A 17752-nucleotide genomic window follows, 5' to 3' on the forward strand; every position below is an offset into this window, starting at 1 on the left:
GAAGTGAACTTGGTAGTTCAATGCCAAAAGTCAAACTTCTAAATGATGTAGATCTGTGACTTTGGAGTTTGAATTTACATTTGGAACATTCAGCAAAATCACACCGTAAAAAAATGTCACTTTGCAGTATCAGTGTCACGTGACTGATGTCCGTTAACTTGATTGGGCGGACGTCGGATGGACTCGCTTATCCGGATGTTTTCACTTTTGGTTGTTTTTTTTTTGCCATCTGAGTTTGATTTTACACCGGATTATTTTTTTTAGATGTTGATTTTTTTTTTTTTTTTTTTTCCGATGGTTTCAAAATTCAAAGTTTGATTTTAATGCGAAGAAATAATGTGAAATTCTAAGTCACATATGGCAAAGATATAGTTAAAAATGTAATAAAATTTTGACATTTTTTGATTATAGCTTACAGCGAACAAAAAAAAAAAAAATCATCATCATCTCAAGAAATTCCTGTTTGATGAATCCGTACGAGTTTCACTTTTCAACTTTTCGACGTGTACATTGCACATGCCGAAAATATAAGTTGTCAACGAGTCCGCATGTGGAAGTAGTTCGGTCATCCTCAACTACATCAGCAACAGCTATTCTTTTATGAGTGTAACTACTTTCTACCTCAAATCCATTTTCTTGAGGCTATATTCGGGTCTACCCTTTATTGACGGTCCCTGGACTGGTCGGTTGCCCGTAGCGACCGAGGTAAACATGACCTACAAACCGAGGTTGGAGTTGTTTTGTGATACGAGCGCTCGTTGCTTCGTACCTCGGTCACTTGTCAGCGCTGAACGAGACGTCAGGCGGCCGACGCTATAGCTTATCTTTCGCGTCAATTGTTATCAAATCATAAACGTCATTTATGTCATCGGGATTTAAATTCCTTTGATGCGACCTGGACCTCAAAAACATTTTATTTTGTGTGTGTGAGATCATTAGTCACGTGTTTGTGTGACTGCGACATTGTCACGAGGATCGAAGAACCCGCCGTGGCGTGGAATTACAACGCGTTAATATCCGGCTACGACTTATTTGCTTCATTTATCGCTTTATTTTCCATTTGTACTCCTAAAGAAAACAACCAAACCTCCCGACCAAGCATTCGACGTTGCAATGTGCAGCGAGTACTACGACAAGCTTGAAATCAACAGAAATGCGACAGACGCAGACATCAAAAAGGCGTAAGTCTACCTAGCAACAAGCTCGTAATCAACCGCTCACGCCAGGATGGATGCATCATTTTTGTTCTCTTGTTCTCTTGTTTTGCAGGTATCGACGTCTGTCACTCAAGTTTCATCCGAGCAGCAACAAACAACCTGAAAGTGCTGAGAAATTTTACCAGCTGGGTGAAGCCTACGATGTTTTGAGTGACCGTAAGCGTATTCCCCATGAGTTACTTGTATCATATAACAGTACATACATTACTGTTATGCTAGTTTTTTTGGGGGGGGGGTTATTTCTTTCCCCTTTGTGTTCTGTTTTGCACAATCATTCTCATTCTCTGGCCACAACATTAGCTATTCAATTTACATTTCAAATACATTAGAGTTCATTTGACTTCAATTCGTAAAGTGAAACTCGAATCCCATATATTCATTAACCAAAGAATGAAATACTTTTCAGTTATTTGTCCCAAAAAAAAAAAAAAAAAGTCTTTTTGATGGTTATGTCATTTTCCAGTTATTTGAAATGGGCTTCATGTTGGGTATAAGTGTGTGTGTGTGTGTATAGAGATATAGATATATATATTCCTCTGTTTAGTGAGTCTATATAACACTTTATATATAAAGTTTCACTTTGTAAATCGAACTCTTGAAATAAATGAAATGTTCCATCTAAATGTGTGTTCGTGAGCACTTCTCCTTTGCCGAGATAATCCATCCTCCTGACAGGTTTTCCATATCAAGATCCCGATTCCATGGCGTGACTATCGCGCACGTGTGCCTTCGATGGCCGTCAAAATCTGCTTTACGTGTGTTGCGATATTCTTCTGACCGCTCAGCGTTTGTTTATGCCGTGACAGCTCGCAAAAAGGCAACGTACGACAAGTTTGGAGTGGAGGGCCTGAAAGGCGGAATCCCTTACGAGTTCGGCAGCGGCGGCGCTTGGTCGTCCAAATACGTCTACCACGGCAATCCAGACAAAACCTTCCGACAGTTTTTCGGCAGTGACAACCCGTTTGCAGGTAGCGCGCAAATGTTTGGTGATGGAAAAGGACTTTGATTGTGCAATGATTTTGTCTTTTTGTCTCTGATCAGACTTCTACACCAACGACATCCCCCTGCTGCTGGGCGGCCTGCTCCCAGAGGAGGTCAAGACGCAAGATCCCCCCATCGAGAGAGATCTTCATTTGTCCCTGGATGACCTCTTCCACGGTTGCACTAAAAAAATCAAGATTTCTCGAAGGGTCGGTCGGTTCGGGACGCACGTTCATCTAGCTGTTGTTATAAGTTCAAAAGAAACACTGACATTGCGATGCCACTCCCAGGTTATGAACGACGATGGCTACACGTCGGGTATTAAGGATAAGATTCTGTCTATCGATGTAAAACCCGGATGGAAAGAAGGCACGAAGGTGATTTTCTCCAAAGAGGGCGATCAGGTAAGAGAACAACGGATTCACACAGGATTCCGCTCGTGCGCGCGGCGCCGACTTGAGACAGTTCACGCCCCGAAAACAAATCGCCGATGAGGGAGGAAGCCGCGGGACCCGGAGAAAATATCGGAATTTTCCTCGACCGGATAACGGTCACCGTCTCGATTTTGTGACCCGCAGGGCCCGAACAAGATCCCCGCAGATATCGTGTTCGTAGTGCGACAGAAGATTCACCCCCAGTTCAAAAGGCAAAACAACGACTTGATCTACAAGGCCCAGATTTCACTGGCAATGGTGAGCCATGCTCAGAGGCAGGAACGAAAACGCGAGCGGCAACTTCTTCTCTTTGCCCAACAGGCCTTGACGGGCTGTTCTGTCAACGTGGAAACGCTCGATGGCAGACTCCTCAACGTTCCCATCAACGACATTGTGCAGTAAGTCTTTTCCTCTTTCGATTGCCCTTGAAGTGTTTCCCAGCCTTTTATTCGGCAAGAGCAAGTTTTATGAAAAAAATCAAATCAAATCTCATTGCGCAAACGAATTTTACAAAAAGTCTATGCTATATACTGAAATATCTCGTTGAAATCCGAACATTCCGGTGTATGAATGGCAACTGGTGGATACACGGGTTAATTGCACCGTCTGCCATCTAGCGGAAGAACAATTAATTGTTCGGCCTTGTCAATGTACGTCGGTGGCACTGATAGATGAACAACGAAATTACTTCTAGTAAATAAATAATGAGGACTCTTACTGGGCTGAAATAAAAAAAACGAACGCGCGGTACGTGGCACACGGGCCCTATTTTGCCCACCCCCGGTGGAGTAAGTAGATCTCAGAGGATCTTTACGAAGGCCGTATCCCTTTTCTCAAATTTGCAGCTTCACCTACCAAAAAGTGGTGACTGGCGAGGGGATGCCGCTCTCCCACAATCCTTTGCAGCGAGGAAACCTCATCCTTATTTTTGGCATCCAGTTTCCTGAGAGGCTCTCCCCGGACAGGAAGGATCTCATCAAACAAGCTCTACTTTTTAAAAATTGATCACATTTGGCCCCTTTTTTTTTTTGGCCATCACGGAGCAAAGAAGAGAAATGTAAGTCCCTTACGCTAACGCACAACGACAATGCTGAGTCCTGCTGACGGCGTTTTGCACAGCGCACAAAATGAGATCCATACGTTCAGGCCATGAAAGCTTTTTTCCGTCCTTCCCGTTCCTTCAGCACCTCCTCACACATCCGCACGCCACCGCACTCTTGTCGTTCTACATTTATTTAGTAAACACGTTGGTTTGAAGCAAACATCTGGCTTGGACTTTGCTCAGTAATTGTGGTTGCATTCCAGTGGTGTAAAACCCAGGTCACCAAAATATTGGAAACCTTTCTCCCACGTGCCTGTGTACCCAACAATTGATTGACTAGCCGGTTGCATTTCAAGTGAGAGAACCAAAAAAAAAAGAAAAAAGTATTAATTGTCGATAAACAATAGAAAAGCAAATCACACCCTTCAACAACAGACATTTGCAAAAATGTTACTTTATTTGTTTCGTTTCAGTTTTATCACGTTTCTAATTGATCGACCAGCAACAAATGATTGTATTTAAGTGCATATCCTATAATTAACCGGGACCACATGACTGGCAAGCAAACACTGTAAACGCTCCAAAAACAAAACCTCCTCACATAAATTCAATGACGTTCTTGACGTCTGGTTCAGTCTACTTATTGTAAACGGTCTCAATGTTAAATGCAGTACAGCATCGGCACAATTTCCCACTTTATTGCTGTAAACATAAACATCCCGCTTTAAAGCGGACCCCCAATTTGGATCCGTGTATTCTGGTACCCTTCGCACGCATCTGAGTGTACGACGCCCACAACTGGATTCCGAAAGGCCGTCGCCGCCATTCCCGAAGCAGAAATTAGCGCGGGAAGTCCGACTTGCGGCTGTGGCAAGTCCACGTTTGATCCGTCTTGAGTTGTGAGCGCAGGTGCCCCAAACCCTTTTTCAAGTTCTCTTTGGGGTCTCTCGTGAGCGGAGTCAACGAAGCGCTCGTCACCACGCTGCGCCCGTGATGAAACTTGAGCCCGTGCGGCTTCCTGCTTCAAAATGGCGACTCCCAGTATTGCGTTACGCCTCGCTTGATTTGCTCGTACGTGACGAACATGACGATGTTCCAGGAGCCCAGTCGCAGGAAAGAAGGCGTAAACCTGGCGGAGGAACAACGATGGACACTAGTGTTTGTTACTGATGGCTGCCGTGTTACGAAAGTGGTGGGAGGGGGGGGGGAGAAAACAAATTGTGGTGTGTATTTCAATGACGAAAAATAGCACTCTATGATGATGTACTTTCTAAATTAATTTAAAAAAAATAATTAAACGGAGCATTAAAAATAACATCGGCCGCCTGGGGGCAGTATAAGACATCCATCCATCCATTTGCAACAGCGCTTATCCCGGTTAGGGTGGCGGGGCGCCAGAGCCTATCCCAGCCGGCTTCGGGCCAAAGGCGGACTACACCCTGAACTGGTCGCCAGTCGGTCGCAGGGCACATCGAGACACGGACAACCATTCGCACTCACATGCGCACCGCCGCTGAGTGGGAACTGAACCCACGCTGCCCGCACCAAAGTCAGGCGAGTGCACCGCTACACCATCGGCGACCAGACACACAGATAACTGCACTGGAGGCTCGGCCCCTCTCGCGGCTTCTCATTCTACGCCGAAGATCAAGAATATATGCCTGCGGGTATTGTCACACGGTCTGTCCACCTTGCGCTCGAAGTACTTGGTCGGGTGGTACGTACGATCTCAAGGCATCGCTTTCAGAATACAGAACAGGTCAGTAGTTACCCTTTGTAAAAGGCCGCGGGCCCTTCGTTCTTCATCATGGTGAGAGCGCAGCCGACGGCGCCGCCGTACCGGTTGGCGCCCGAATTCATGAAGCGCGTTTTGACCACGTCCACGGGCGACGCCACCATCGTGGTGCAGAAGCCCGCGCCGAAGGCAGCTGTGAAATGGCACGGCAGGTTGTCTGCAAGGCAGCCAAAGCCATTAGCGGCCCGCGGATGACGCGGTAATTAGCTGCTTAGCATTAGCCCCATTCAATACACTGCATGTCGAGTAAACGTTTGTTTCCAAACCACAAATTGTCATCTACAGACGCACGTTTGTGTATAAAAACGTAACCATTTCAATACAAACGTCAGTGGCTTTCGAGAAAGGCTTAAAAGTAACAATAAACAAAAAAAAGAGCACGGAGCAGTTTGGCTTCTGCTTGTCCGCACGGCGGCGCTCTTGTAAAAACCAAAACTAAATTGTACTCGAGCTCTTCCTGCTTCTGATGAGCTCACCTGTCATGAAGTTATACTTCAGGATGACCTCCTTGATGACGTCATAGGTCACCAGCTCCGCACAGTTGACGATGGCGTTACGGGCGATGTTGGGCACGCACCCTGCAAGAAAGCAAACTGGATGCCGACTCGGGAAGCCGCGGAAATGCTGATTTTTTTTTTTTTTTTTGTTTTGTTTTTTTTTTTTCTCCCCCCCCCCCCCCCAGCCCGGTACGAATACCTTTCCAAAGGCCTCGTATCCCCTCGTCCCGGGCGATGGTCTTGTAAGCGTCCAGGGTGCCGTTGTATCTCCTCCTGCCGTCGGACAGGCGCGCCTGGGCTTGAAAGCGCACCTTCACCACGTCGGTGGGTTGTGCGAAAGCCACGGCCATGGCGCCGGTGGTGCAGCCCGCCATGAGCCCGGTGACGATGCCCGAACCTTTGCGACACGTGCGTGCGCCTGTTACTATCGAGGACGCCTTCGTCAAATGAGCAAATTCTCCCGGGCCGCGATTCGGGATACTCACTCTCAGCGCCTCGAGTGTAGAATTGCTTCATGGAGTCGTAGAGACCGATTCGTACGGAGGCGAAGCTCATCTGCCTCTGCAGTCCTGCCACCAGTCCGTTGTAAAGACTCGCGGGGCCCTCGGTGCGCACCATCGTGGCGATGGTGCCAAACACCCCGCGGTATCGCCTCGCGTTGGCACCCTCAGCTGTCGGAACCTCGCCTTGAACCTGAAGACCGCAGGGTCGCAGGCACATTGAACGGGATTCATTTTTATCCGGCGGCGCGTGAGCAAGCGCTCAGCGCGTCCGCCTCGCAGTTCTGAGGGTCGGGTTTCAAATCTCAGTTGCGGCTTTCCTGTGTGCAGTGTGTACGTCACAAACAGAGGTTACGCAGGTTCATTGCCGCCGAGTAGAAGAGAATTGAATTGTTCTTCCTGTCGCTATTCGTCACTGGCATTGATCGATAAACGAAGATACTGTACATCGGGCGCGTGCACAGACATTTTGGGGGGCAGGTGCTCAAGCCCCACAAAAAGCTCACCGTTGCCAAAATGATTCATACAATGAAGAAACTGTTGTATATATTAACCTTCATACGGTCAAACATTCAATGATACAGCTGTTAACAAAGGAGGAGACTAATAACGAACGTCAGGTTTTGGAAAATGAAGGGGGTGCCAAAGTACAACTCTCCCAAGGACTCAAATAAATGCCCCACGGTTATCAAAACGTGTTGGGTGGAATTGAGGACAGAGACTGTAACTTTTTTGGGTTTTTTTTTTTTTTTTTTTTTAAATATTGATTGGGGGAAAAAAGCGACTTCTTTCACCCAGGGCAGAAGGGTAGGTGCTTGAGGACCGCTCCGGGTCCATGTGTGCATGTGCCTGCTGTGCATTATTTGTAGTATATCAATCATTTGAGAGCAATTGTGTGAAATTCCCACGGCACACCTGCCGATCTCTCACAGCGCAGCGGTCGGGAATCGGCGGTCTACGTCATCCCACCTGCAGTCGGACTTTGGCCGTGTCCAGCGGGAAGGTCACCAGGTCGGCTACGCAGGCCGCCGCGCCAGCGCCAAAGAACTTGACCGTCGCCGAGGGCGGCGCCTCTCTGGTTGTCACCGAGACCATTTTTCCACCTGAGAAAGCGACAGTACGTGACCTGCGCACGCCGTAGAGCGGGGACGCCACAACCCGACCTCTAACACCTCATCAATCAAGTCGCGCAACATCGCTGAGGTTGAGGAGAAAGAACTTTATTTGGTCACCAAAGCGGAAATGTATGCCGCGTGCGTCACGACAACGCAGCAGGACCGCGTGATTTCTCCAAGCCAATCAGTGGGCAGAAGTACGGGAAGTTGTTTTCAAATATAATGATGCAAAAGTACTGGCACATCACTTCATGATAAATCCATTTGGTCTTGTACTGTACTAAAGCCAACATTTTGGAAATCCATTTCAAATACTGGCAGTATGCTTAACCAATAGCTTGAGCAACATTTATGCCTGTAAAATAATGTATTTTAAAAAATGGTCTTGTGGTTCATAGCTTGCCTTTGTTCTGGTAAATGTTCAACTTGAATTTTGCAAAACGATATTCGATCTGGTCATGTAATGACTTGAGTTTTGTAAAGTTGCCACTTTGTCAGAAAATTTGTATCCTCCCTCATTGACTCTGACGCTTTTAAAAAAAAAAAAAGACCATCACACAGAAAAGAGGACGAGATCAAGGAAGAATCTCTATTGTGGTCGTAAATTCCATCATTGGTTATCAATCTACATTCAAATGTATCAATCAACCCGCCAGGCAAATCATTGTAAAATGAAACGAATCAGCTCTGAATCTTTTGGTATTTCGGCCATTAAAGCGAAGAGACGTTCCGTTGAAACTGCTTTTGATCTGCCAGAGACCCGGTTTGATACATATTCTGACCTCCGAACAACACGCCATCGATTTATCGAGTATTTTAGTATTTGAACCGTCGTCCGCAGTTCCGTCGGCTCCAAGAAATGCAATGCAATGGAGTAGCTTGCCTTAGTTGTGTTCGGGTGCAGCAGCAAAGTGAAGGAACGACGGTGGAGGTGATCCGCGCGCGCGCGCTCGCTCGCTCGCCGTTTGTGCGGCCGCCGAGCTGCTGCATTTATGGCCGCCTTTGTTGCACGTGACCCCCAGGCAGCTGCGTGACAAGTTGAAGCCGCCTGTCGTGCGAGTAGTCATGTTGACCGGGCTGCGAACGAGACCCGGCCAGGCGGGATACCCGAGCTCTTGTTGATCTTCATCGCTGGCCCGCGGACTCCGCAAGCGCATTCCGATCACGCCGAACCGCATCGACGTCAGCACTTGTTGCGCTGTCTATTATGTGATCCTTACGTGCGTGTTCTCCAGTGAGTTCATGGAACACGCGGTCCTTTGTGTGTCTATTGGCTCACACTTCTGGAATTCTGTCGGTGTTTTCGGAGGGACTCGCGGGAAGGCCGCGCCGGATAACATCCACCGGTGGTGGCAAAAGGACTCACACTCTGCACCGAAGTAGAAAAGTACTGATTTGACTCCTGTGATTCAGTTAATGTACAGACAATTAAATACTCGAGCACACAGCTGAAAAATCTATTGAAGTTTTTATACTTTAAAAAAATCTATATTATTAACTTCCCACCTCTGCTTTGTGCTCTATTTCGTAGCAGAGGAAGTGCCAATGCACAAAACTGTCCTCAAACACACAACGTGCACACACACACACACACACACGAGTTGGCGGGAAATGTTGACACTCGTTTATAGTTGGGCTGGGAATTGCTAAGAAATTCACCCATTCATCAATTCTCTCTAGCAATCATTGAGTGAGAAATTGTCCGATTTCACTTCATTGCTCAGAAAATGATGAGTGATTTACAACTAATAATGTTTATCTATCTATGTCAGAGACATGTAGTGACAGGCAGAATAATGGAATGCTCCTCCACTTACAATTCACCTGTGTTTACACCTGTTGTCATTCATGCGACGGGAAGAGTCCACACGGAGTATTTGCAGGTAAATTGAGACGAGATCATCTTTTGTTTTCAGAATTCTGTAGTGTACAGTGAAATCCCGCTATTCGTAGCAGATCGGGACTTAGGCCCTGACGCAAATAGCGAAAATATGACGCTCGCCCAAAAAGCTTTGTAGATGCCCCAAGATGGCAGTAAAGCAGTTCCCCCCCCCCCCCTTTCTATTAGACAAGGCTATGGCCTGACTAAACGAAGCTCCTCCGCTCACTTCAACATTGCTCCTGGCCCCAAGATAGCAAAAATGGCACCGAAGCATGTTTCGACATTAGACATGGCTTTGGCCTAAGCACAAAAAGAGCAATTGGGTGACTTTTCACGGGTCACGCTTTTTCTTCCAATCCGTGTACGGCGTCTGCGTGCAATCAATCGACCAAGCATCTGCACGCGCTGCTGTGTGGAGAAGGGAGACGCTTTCAAGGCACTGTCGGCTGATGGGAGGCCGTCTGCGGTGTTCCATACTTCTTATAAAACGACCGCATTTCTAGATCCTGGACTATATACACTTCAAAAGCACTCCTGCTTGTCTTTTTATCGTTTAGATTTGTGATACGCTGGCAAATAAAGTCTTGTAGGCTAAAGTGCGAAGGAAAGCAGGATGAGCACTTTACCCCAGTTACGTTATCTAACATGAACCTCTCTCCACTTCCCTGGCAATCTAAAAGGACTCTCACGCAGCACAGACGGCCGTAAACACCTCCCGGCTGTTCCGGCTCCAACCAGATCGGGGTGACCTCACACACGCTCCTTGCAAAATGAAAGCGGGCCCGCTCGCTTTCCATGCTGCGCTCCGTTGCGCTTGGAATACCCTCCGAGTGTGCGTGAGCGCAGTGCACAGAGCTGATCGCCGCCGCGCTATAAATAAGGCCCGCGCCTATTGATAAAGTCAGGCGCCGCTTAATGTAAACGTTTGTGCAGCGCGCGAGTATGCCTCGTTCTTCACTGACCCGTTCACCTGCCGCCCTGTTTGCAAGGCAAATTAGTTTACTGTTATGAGATGAAGAAAGCAACCCTTGAAAACAATGAATATGTCTTTTCACCTCCAATTTAGCAACTTTACTTGAATGTACAGAGGAAAAAGCTTTAAGATTTGCTCGAACATAAGGCCTTCAAAAGCCACAAAGACACCGTAAGATGTACTCTCTGTATCGTGTCGTCATATCGCATGACTGCAAGCACAATGACTGGGAGCTAACCCATTGTACCCGTTTACCCACCTACAGTACTGACCGACCTAAAAAAAATTCAAATATGTTAGTTTTAAACATTTTAATCTTGTGCAACTGAAGTACATGTTTGAATTCCTACCATTCAAATGACTTTTCTGTGTACTTTTTATTTTACTTTTGGGTGCAGTACATTTTATTTAATGTTGGTCGTCATGGTGGTACTAGGAGAGCTGCGTATCTTTTATTTTATTTTTATTTTTATTTTATTTTTTAGGTAGTACTTAGTGTAAAAGGTTGGAGAACCACAGGATGAGAAGAACGTGAAACTTTTTTTCTTGTTGTTGACACTAATAGACACTGGGTGGCAGCAACACATCAGCACAAACGCAGGAAGACGAAGAAGACGAAGAAGAGAATTAGCCTGCTAGCCTGCTAGCCGTTAGCCCGTGGCGCTTGAAATGCAGCAGCAGTGAGCGGCTGTCGGCTGTGTCATGTCCGCCTAGCGCCGGTGCAGCTGTCGAAGCAAACTCCCGTGCAGCGCGCGAGGCAAGATGGAGAAACAGTTGCATTTAAACCTGTTAGCTTCCAGGCCGCCCGTGCCGGCTGGCTTGCAGTCCAGCTCCAAAACGAAGATGGGGTGAGTGCGTCGCTTAGCATCACATTAGCATGCCGTCAACGCCATTGGGCTTTTAAGTGCCGCATTTAACATTCGCCTCATTTGACTGTAGTACAACAACCGGCGATGGTGTCAAACGACTCAATTGGCCTGTGGACTGGCTCGCAGCGATGTTGTCAAAAAGAGTTTCAAATGGACCAGTTTTAAGACGCTACGACGACCTGACAGCTTAGCTAGAAGCGGTTTGCTCGGACTGAGTTCCGGTTTTTCAAGAGAGCCTTTCTAGACCTGAGACGACATCACTTGTGCCGGGATGTGACAAACTGGAGCTGCTCACAGACTCTTTGGAATCGGCAGAATTGTCGCTTCATAATACTGCGACAACAGTCGGTGCGCTTGCACGGTCTCGTCACAAGTGCACGGAAAAGTTCGCTGGATGTCTGCAGACATTGGTCGTGGTTCATGCGTCGCACAAACAATTATCTGCCAGGGGAAACATTTTGTGAACGCTTGGCATTCATAACTGGTTGACCCTTGACCCTTTGTCAGAAATGACCTCATATCTGACCTGCAGAGTCATCAGGAGGAATTTTGGAGCGTTCCTCTGTACAAGTTTTAGGCAATATTCTTTTTTGGGACGTGTGGCGTGACAGGGCACCAAACGTTTGCGCTGGGCGCACGAGTGCAACCGGTGCAAAGTGTTCGTCGCCCTGTTGCATCACACATCTTCTGTAGCAAAAGCGCAGAACTTTTTCCATTTCTTGACAATCTGTCGTAACGTGGGCCGATGAACATAAAGGCTTTTAAAGATATGTTTATGATCTTAAGCCGTAATCTTGATTATTACTCAAAAAAAAAAAAAAGTTAACAGCTAAAGCATCCTGAAAAAGTCCACTCTAAATATATATGATGTTTTTATTTCTTGGTATGAGAGTATTTTAATATTCCAATTAGGATAATCTGTGTAGAAAATGGATGGAGGTTCAACTTTCTTCTTTTTTTTTTTTTTTACACCCAGGCCTGGACGAAGGAGAGATTTCACCCCGTTGTCCTGGAGTCAGTATTTTGAAACCATGGAAGATGTTGAAGTGGAGAATGAAAACGGCAAAGACATATCTTTTACTGCGTGTGCGCGCCGCCTGAAGACATTTGTTCGAAATGCCGATTGCGAGATATTCCTCGGAAGTGTTCTATTCCAACGAGCTCCTACTTGGAAGCGCATCTCGGTTCGGTCAACACAAAGTGGATTGACGTGACTGACGCGTGCATCTTTTACATGTAGTTGTTGGGCGTACAAACGGCTTGACATCCTGTGCAGCGTTTCCTTGACGACACGGAACATTTTCAGAGTTTACTGCAGCGGAGCTCACGGTCCCGTGCTGCTCCTGCTCCACGGAGGCGGACACTCTGCTCTCTCCTGGGCTGTCTTCACGGTGAGCGTCAGCGCTTTTGCCGTTATCGTGTCCTCGCATACATAACCGTTAACAATCCTCGTTGTTTTAAGTGTACGTCAAGCCGTTCCTACGTGTTTTACAGGCTGTCATTTACAGCAGGATTAACTGCCGGGTGGTAGCTGTGGACCTTCGAGCTCATGGTAAGTGATAGTTAACAGAAGTTGCTCTGGCCATGACACGAGAGGTTTATGTTGATATGCTTCCACCATAATTCAGAACAGCCAATTTCCACCCCCATTTTTCTTTTTCTTTTTTTTCTCTCCAAAAATGAATCTGCAGTTGTTTGGGCGCCTATAACTACTTTGAATGTGCCTCACCACCACCTATAGGGCAGTAGTGTAACTTCAACAAATCAGTTGCAATTTAGTATAGTTTAACTGTAAGCTTACGGGAACCTCCGTTTATTGAGCGGCATACGTTCCTCATGCGCCCGCAAATAGCTGAAGAGCCACAATATAAAGAGCGTATTTTTTGTAGTTTTACCTCTCTCACTGGAGACACTTTTGAAAGTATTCCTTCGCATCTGTTCTCCCGCTCTCATTCATACCGTTCTCCAAATCGAGGCAACGTGTGCTTGCTTGAAATTGTTCATTTGTCACTCCCAGTGGAAGTTTACCAGACAACTGACACGTAGAGCAAAAGAGAATGAAACATTGTATACTGAAACAACAAAATGTTCAACCAAACCACATAATTTCATTGAGCAAAAGGCTGCGTGCTTACATATATAATCCAATAGGCCACAGATGGGCCGCAGGAAATATGCATAGATGTTCGGCGAACCTTCAAACAACTGCTACTTTAACAAAACACAGAGCAGCAACACATACAAGCAGAGCATACAACAATACTCACAGACAGACACTTTCTCTGCCTTGTGTGAACCACTGCATGTAATAGTTTAGTTGGGGACCTTCTGTGCCTCGTTGTCTTTCTCTTAACCCTTTCACCGGTGACACCGCGGCGCATATGTATTTCAAATTTCGCTACTTTGTGCAATTTGACTGATTCAAACTGCCCCTGAAAGCTGTGAAACTAATACATATATCTATTATTATGGTGCAAAAAGGGTTAATTGCGCTAGCTGAAGGGGGGGAAAAAAAAACAACTAACATTTGAAAAAAATGATCGCTTTAAAATGCGCTAATGCAGAGAGGCGATATAGCAAGGGAGCACTTTGTTCATGTGCATCTTGGTCGTTTGCTGCAGGTGACTCCAAAGTGAAAAATTCAGAAGATCTTTCTGCAGACACTATGGCCAAGTAAGTTGCTGGGTTTATTTGTTGAGTTGAGTCTTTTATTTGCGCTTCCTCTCAAACATTTCATTTTTTTAAAAAGTGACTTTTACAGGTTATGGGTCACATGTTTTGGTGCAAAAAGATTTCCAATGATTTATCTTGGTCTTGTTTATTTTTTTGTGAATATATCACCAAAAATGGCATTTGAACAGGCGTGTGTAGATTTGTGTATACACATTTATTTCTTCTCTTAACCCTTAACACGGTGTGTCATTGTTGGTGGATTTCCGAGCGGACCGTATATCCGATACAATGTTAACGGCTTCTATTCTTTTTGAAGGGATATTGGCAAAGTAGTGGAGGCACTTTATGGAGACAACCCACCGCCAATCATGGTTATTGGGCACAGCATGGGCGGGGCCATAGCGGTTCACACCGCCGCTGCCAATCATATCCCTTCGTTGCTTGGCCTCTGCGTCATCGACGTTGTCGAGGGTAGGTTTTTTGGGGGGGTGACAATTAGGGCGTTTTGAGCCTCAGCCAAAGATTGTTTTGGAATCTTAAACATGCATCGTTTGGTTTAAAAGTCCATTTTGTAACCCGCCGTGTGTCTTTTACAAATTGTTTCTTCTCAGGTACGGCGATGGACGCTCTGAACAGCATGCAGAATTTCCTGAGAAGTAGGCCAAAAATGTTTAAATCGCTGGAAAATGCCATCGAGTGGAGGTAAGTCTGCATCAGAATCTTCATGAATTTCACGCGGGCACATTTTTCAAACAAATTTACAACCTTTCTGGATTAGCGTGAAGAGTGGGCAGATCCGAAACATCGAGTCGGCACGGGTGTCGATGAGAGGCCAAGTGAAAAGGTCCGTACCGTTTATGACTACGTTGGCCAAATAAATACAAAGGTCAAGCGTCGGCGTCAGGTGCTAATACCTTCCACTGCTCTGACATTGACAGATGCGAAGAGTCCACCAGGAGCCCAGTGGTCTCCACGAGCATCGGTGAAGGTATCATAGAAGAAGAGGAGGATGAAGTAGGGGAAGAAGAGTCCAACAAGAAAAGAATGAAGGAAGATGACCAGGAGGTTGTGTCACACCTGCAATCTGTAGAGACGTGATCTGATATATTATTTTCTGCCCTAAGCGTTGGCACCATTCCTCACGCTGACGGTCCTGGCAAAGTAGTCAGAAAAAATCACTACTGGGGAAACTGCATCATTGCAGTGAAAATCAAGCTAAACGTCGCTCTTTACTTGCATTTGTTCCTGTCGATGTTGTTGTGAGTGTGTGCCTTAGCTATTCGTCAGGCTAAAGTTGGTATTTGTGCATTTATTTCCTCAAACTCTGACTGTGGCGTGTGCTTGAAACAGTTCCTTGTCTCCTCAAGCATTTTGGTGACTTGGTTAAGATGACTCCTTAAGGTTTCTTTGTCTGCAGTTGACCTTACGTGAGTCATCGCTGCCACATTACAATCATAGAGCCGTCTCCGATACAGAGATGTGCAGGGAGTAGCTGCACTCCGCTGACATATCATAATAATAATTGAAAAAAACCCAAACAAAATAAATAAATAAATCTCCTCTCGTCCTACCAGTGTATTGTAAAAGATGTGACTCGTTTCAGACAAAGAAAGAAAGCATCTTCACGTGGCGAGTTGATTTGGCAAAGACCGAAAAGTACTGGGAGGGCTGGTTTAAAGGCCTGTCTGCACTTTTTCTCACCTGCTCTGTGCCAAAACTGCTCCTGCTCGCAGGTTCGATCCCTCACCTCACGAATATTTCTCATAGTCGACGCGTTATTGTTTGGAATTCACATGGCAACATTCTTTGTGCAGGGGTGGACAGGCTTGACAAAGATCTGACCATCGGACAGATGCAAGGTGAAGAGTTCAAATTGACATTTTGTGTGCGTCAAGAAAAATCCCCCGATCTCGCGCTTGATGGTCTCTCGTTTGTCCTCAGGGAAGTTTCAGATGCAGGTCCTCCCTCAGTGTGGTCATGCCGTCCACGAGGACGCACCTGAAAAAGTCAGTCGCAAGAACTTGAACTTCAGTGTCGGCGTTATTATTCGCTCGGCCGTTTTAATTGTTGTTGCGTCGTCTCTTTCTTTCCAGGTAGCGGACGCTCTCGCGACGTTCATGGTCCGCCACAAGTTCGCTGACTTTAAAGAAGGATATATGTGGTAAGTGACTCTCCTTCCAAATGGGAATTGAACGCGTTGTTATGGACGTAAAAATGATGACGAATCTCCATTTTGGAACAAAACGCATGAAAGTGAGCTGGTCCTACATGTCAAAATATATAAACTAATGTCACATTTGTCTGATCTCCTTCTACAGTTAATTTAATATGTTGCCATAGAAGAACATTTTGAAGAATCATCATCATCATCATTGTACAACAGCAGATTACAGAGAATATATATTTAAAAAAAAAAAACACTCATTATTTGTTTATGTAGATACTTTGCCTTATTTTATTGTAAAAGAATAATTTGTTTCATTTCTTTGTGATGACTTTTTTTTTTATGTAAAGTTCCCATGTTTTATTTTTGAGTGATGTGTTATGGTTCCAAAATGTGTTTGTATTGGCAAAAAAATGATTGAGAGGGATTGAAAAGAAGTCACGTGTACAATTTAGCAAGATCCACACAGCGGATTTGTTTGCTGCTGATTTGCTCGGTGGGCGTCTCCGGTGTAAAGAAGAAACTTTGCCACGGTTCCAAAAAGTCACGATTTGATCTCCGCACCAACATCGCTTTCGTGCGGTTGTACTCAAAATGATTTCAACCCCCATTGCAAATTAAGTTTGCGACGAAGCAAAATGACGACGACGACGACCAACAATTGTTACCTATATTTTTTTTGTTGTAAATGTATTAAAAGCCTATACAAATGGAAATACAGTTGAGTGCGACGGAATAGAGAAAATGTACATTTGATTTGTGTGTTTTGAATTGTTGCTGCTACGTGTAAACAGAGCAAAATTGAGTGCATTCATTGAATCTCAAATAGCACAATGGCATCAGATGCACACAAACTACCGTGAACTTTTCTTTCATGTATTTCGTGAAATAAAATGAGCATTTAAATTGCTTATCGTGTCTGTTTACACGTTGGAAATCTTACTGTATTGCGCTCGGTCAAAACCTTTGAAACGGGCATATAGAATTAACGGAGGTGGATTTGAAAAGTTTTCTTCAATCTCATATGACAAGAGGTGTCGTTTTCCCTCGTACGATTGAGTTCAGTCGCATGCCTTGAATTGTCCTTCAAAAGATGCACAATGATGCAAGAAAAACACTTGAACGATTGAAAACGCCACTTCAGGAGTTTCGGGAGGATTTGAAACGAGAGAAAACATTGACGATGACATAGTTTTATACAAATGTGAATTTTGTGACCAGATGCGAACACACACCATCGCAAATGATTCCGTGGTATATTTAAAACAAAAAAACAACAAAAAAGAGCAAATCGTTTTCAAGTCTAGGTACGACCAGATCAATTGAAAGTATGCAGGAAGCCTACAAACAAGCCTTCTCGAGTGATGTTGACAACAGGGCGAAGTCCTGCTGACAAATAACATCGGGATTTAAAAGTTCACATTCAAGGTGGATTGAAAAGTAAGAAAATACAACTGCAGACAGTACATTTGTTGTAAAGAAGTCAACCGGGTTCATTGCTTTTCTTTATTATTATTATTGAACACAGATGTGCAAATCCTCAACTACAAGACCAATTGAAAATGCTAAAAGAACAAACAAACAAACATCCCAGCTGACTTGGGGCGAAA

The 17752-nt window shown here is 45.3% G+C and overlaps 3 protein-coding genes across 8 annotated transcripts; 2 read left to right on the forward strand and 1 right to left on the reverse strand.

Moving 5' to 3' along the window:
- Positions 1 to 26: 26 nt before the first annotated feature.
- dnajb13 (DnaJ heat shock protein family (Hsp40) member B13) lies at positions 27 to 8261 on the forward strand. 5 transcript variants are annotated; one of them, XM_061703463.1, is made up of 9 exons: positions 27 to 1181; positions 1270 to 1373; positions 2024 to 2185; positions 2259 to 2407; positions 2489 to 2602; positions 2777 to 2890; positions 2954 to 3030; positions 3478 to 3689; positions 7399 to 8261. In XM_061703463.1, the coding sequence occupies exons 1-8, from the start codon at positions 1114 to 1116 to the stop codon at positions 3635 to 3637; spliced, it is 948 nt and encodes a 315-aa protein (XP_061559447.1). In that variant the 5' UTR covers positions 27 to 1113; the 3' UTR covers positions 3638 to 3689; positions 7399 to 8261. The 5 variants fall into 5 exon arrangements, with proteins under 5 accessions (XP_061559447.1, XP_061559444.1, XP_061559446.1 ...); XM_061703460.1 differs by having other exon boundaries at positions 2259 to 2602; XM_061703462.1 differs by having other exon boundaries at positions 2777 to 3030.
- On the reverse strand, positions 4130 to 8636 carry LOC133416495 (dicarboxylate carrier SLC25A8-like). 2 transcript variants are annotated; one of them, XM_061703465.1, is made up of 7 exons: positions 8465 to 8636; positions 7436 to 7569; positions 6452 to 6659; positions 6166 to 6363; positions 5946 to 6047; positions 5446 to 5602; positions 4130 to 4803 (listed from the first exon to the last, which is right to left on the reverse strand). In XM_061703465.1, the coding sequence occupies exons 2-7, from the start codon at positions 7559 to 7561 to the stop codon at positions 4698 to 4700; spliced, it is 897 nt and encodes a 298-aa protein (XP_061559449.1). In that variant the 5' UTR covers positions 7562 to 7569; positions 8465 to 8636; the 3' UTR covers positions 4130 to 4697. The 2 variants fall into 2 exon arrangements, with proteins under 2 accessions (XP_061559449.1, XP_061559448.1); XM_061703464.1 differs by having other exon boundaries at positions 5446 to 5626.
- Positions 8637 to 11049: 2413 nt separating this feature from the next.
- Positions 11050 to 17051, forward strand: ppme1 (protein phosphatase methylesterase 1). The gene is made up of 14 exons (XM_061703161.1): positions 11050 to 11284; positions 12282 to 12373; positions 12602 to 12696; positions 12800 to 12857; positions 13927 to 13978; positions 14295 to 14449; positions 14590 to 14680; positions 14757 to 14822; positions 14917 to 15043; positions 15582 to 15711; positions 15793 to 15837; positions 15920 to 15984; positions 16072 to 16139; positions 16297 to 17051. The coding sequence occupies exons 1-14, from the start codon at positions 11199 to 11201 to the stop codon at positions 16298 to 16300; spliced, it is 1134 nt and encodes a 377-aa protein (XP_061559145.1). The 5' UTR covers positions 11050 to 11198; the 3' UTR covers positions 16301 to 17051.
- The last annotated feature ends 701 nt before the right edge of the window (positions 17052 to 17752 follow it).

This window comes from Phycodurus eques, chromosome 17 (genome assembly GCF_024500275.1).
Source record: "Phycodurus eques isolate BA_2022a chromosome 17, UOR_Pequ_1.1, whole genome shotgun sequence".
In the NCBI taxonomy this organism is placed as follows: Eukaryota; Metazoa; Chordata; class Actinopteri; order Syngnathiformes; family Syngnathidae; genus Phycodurus; species Phycodurus eques.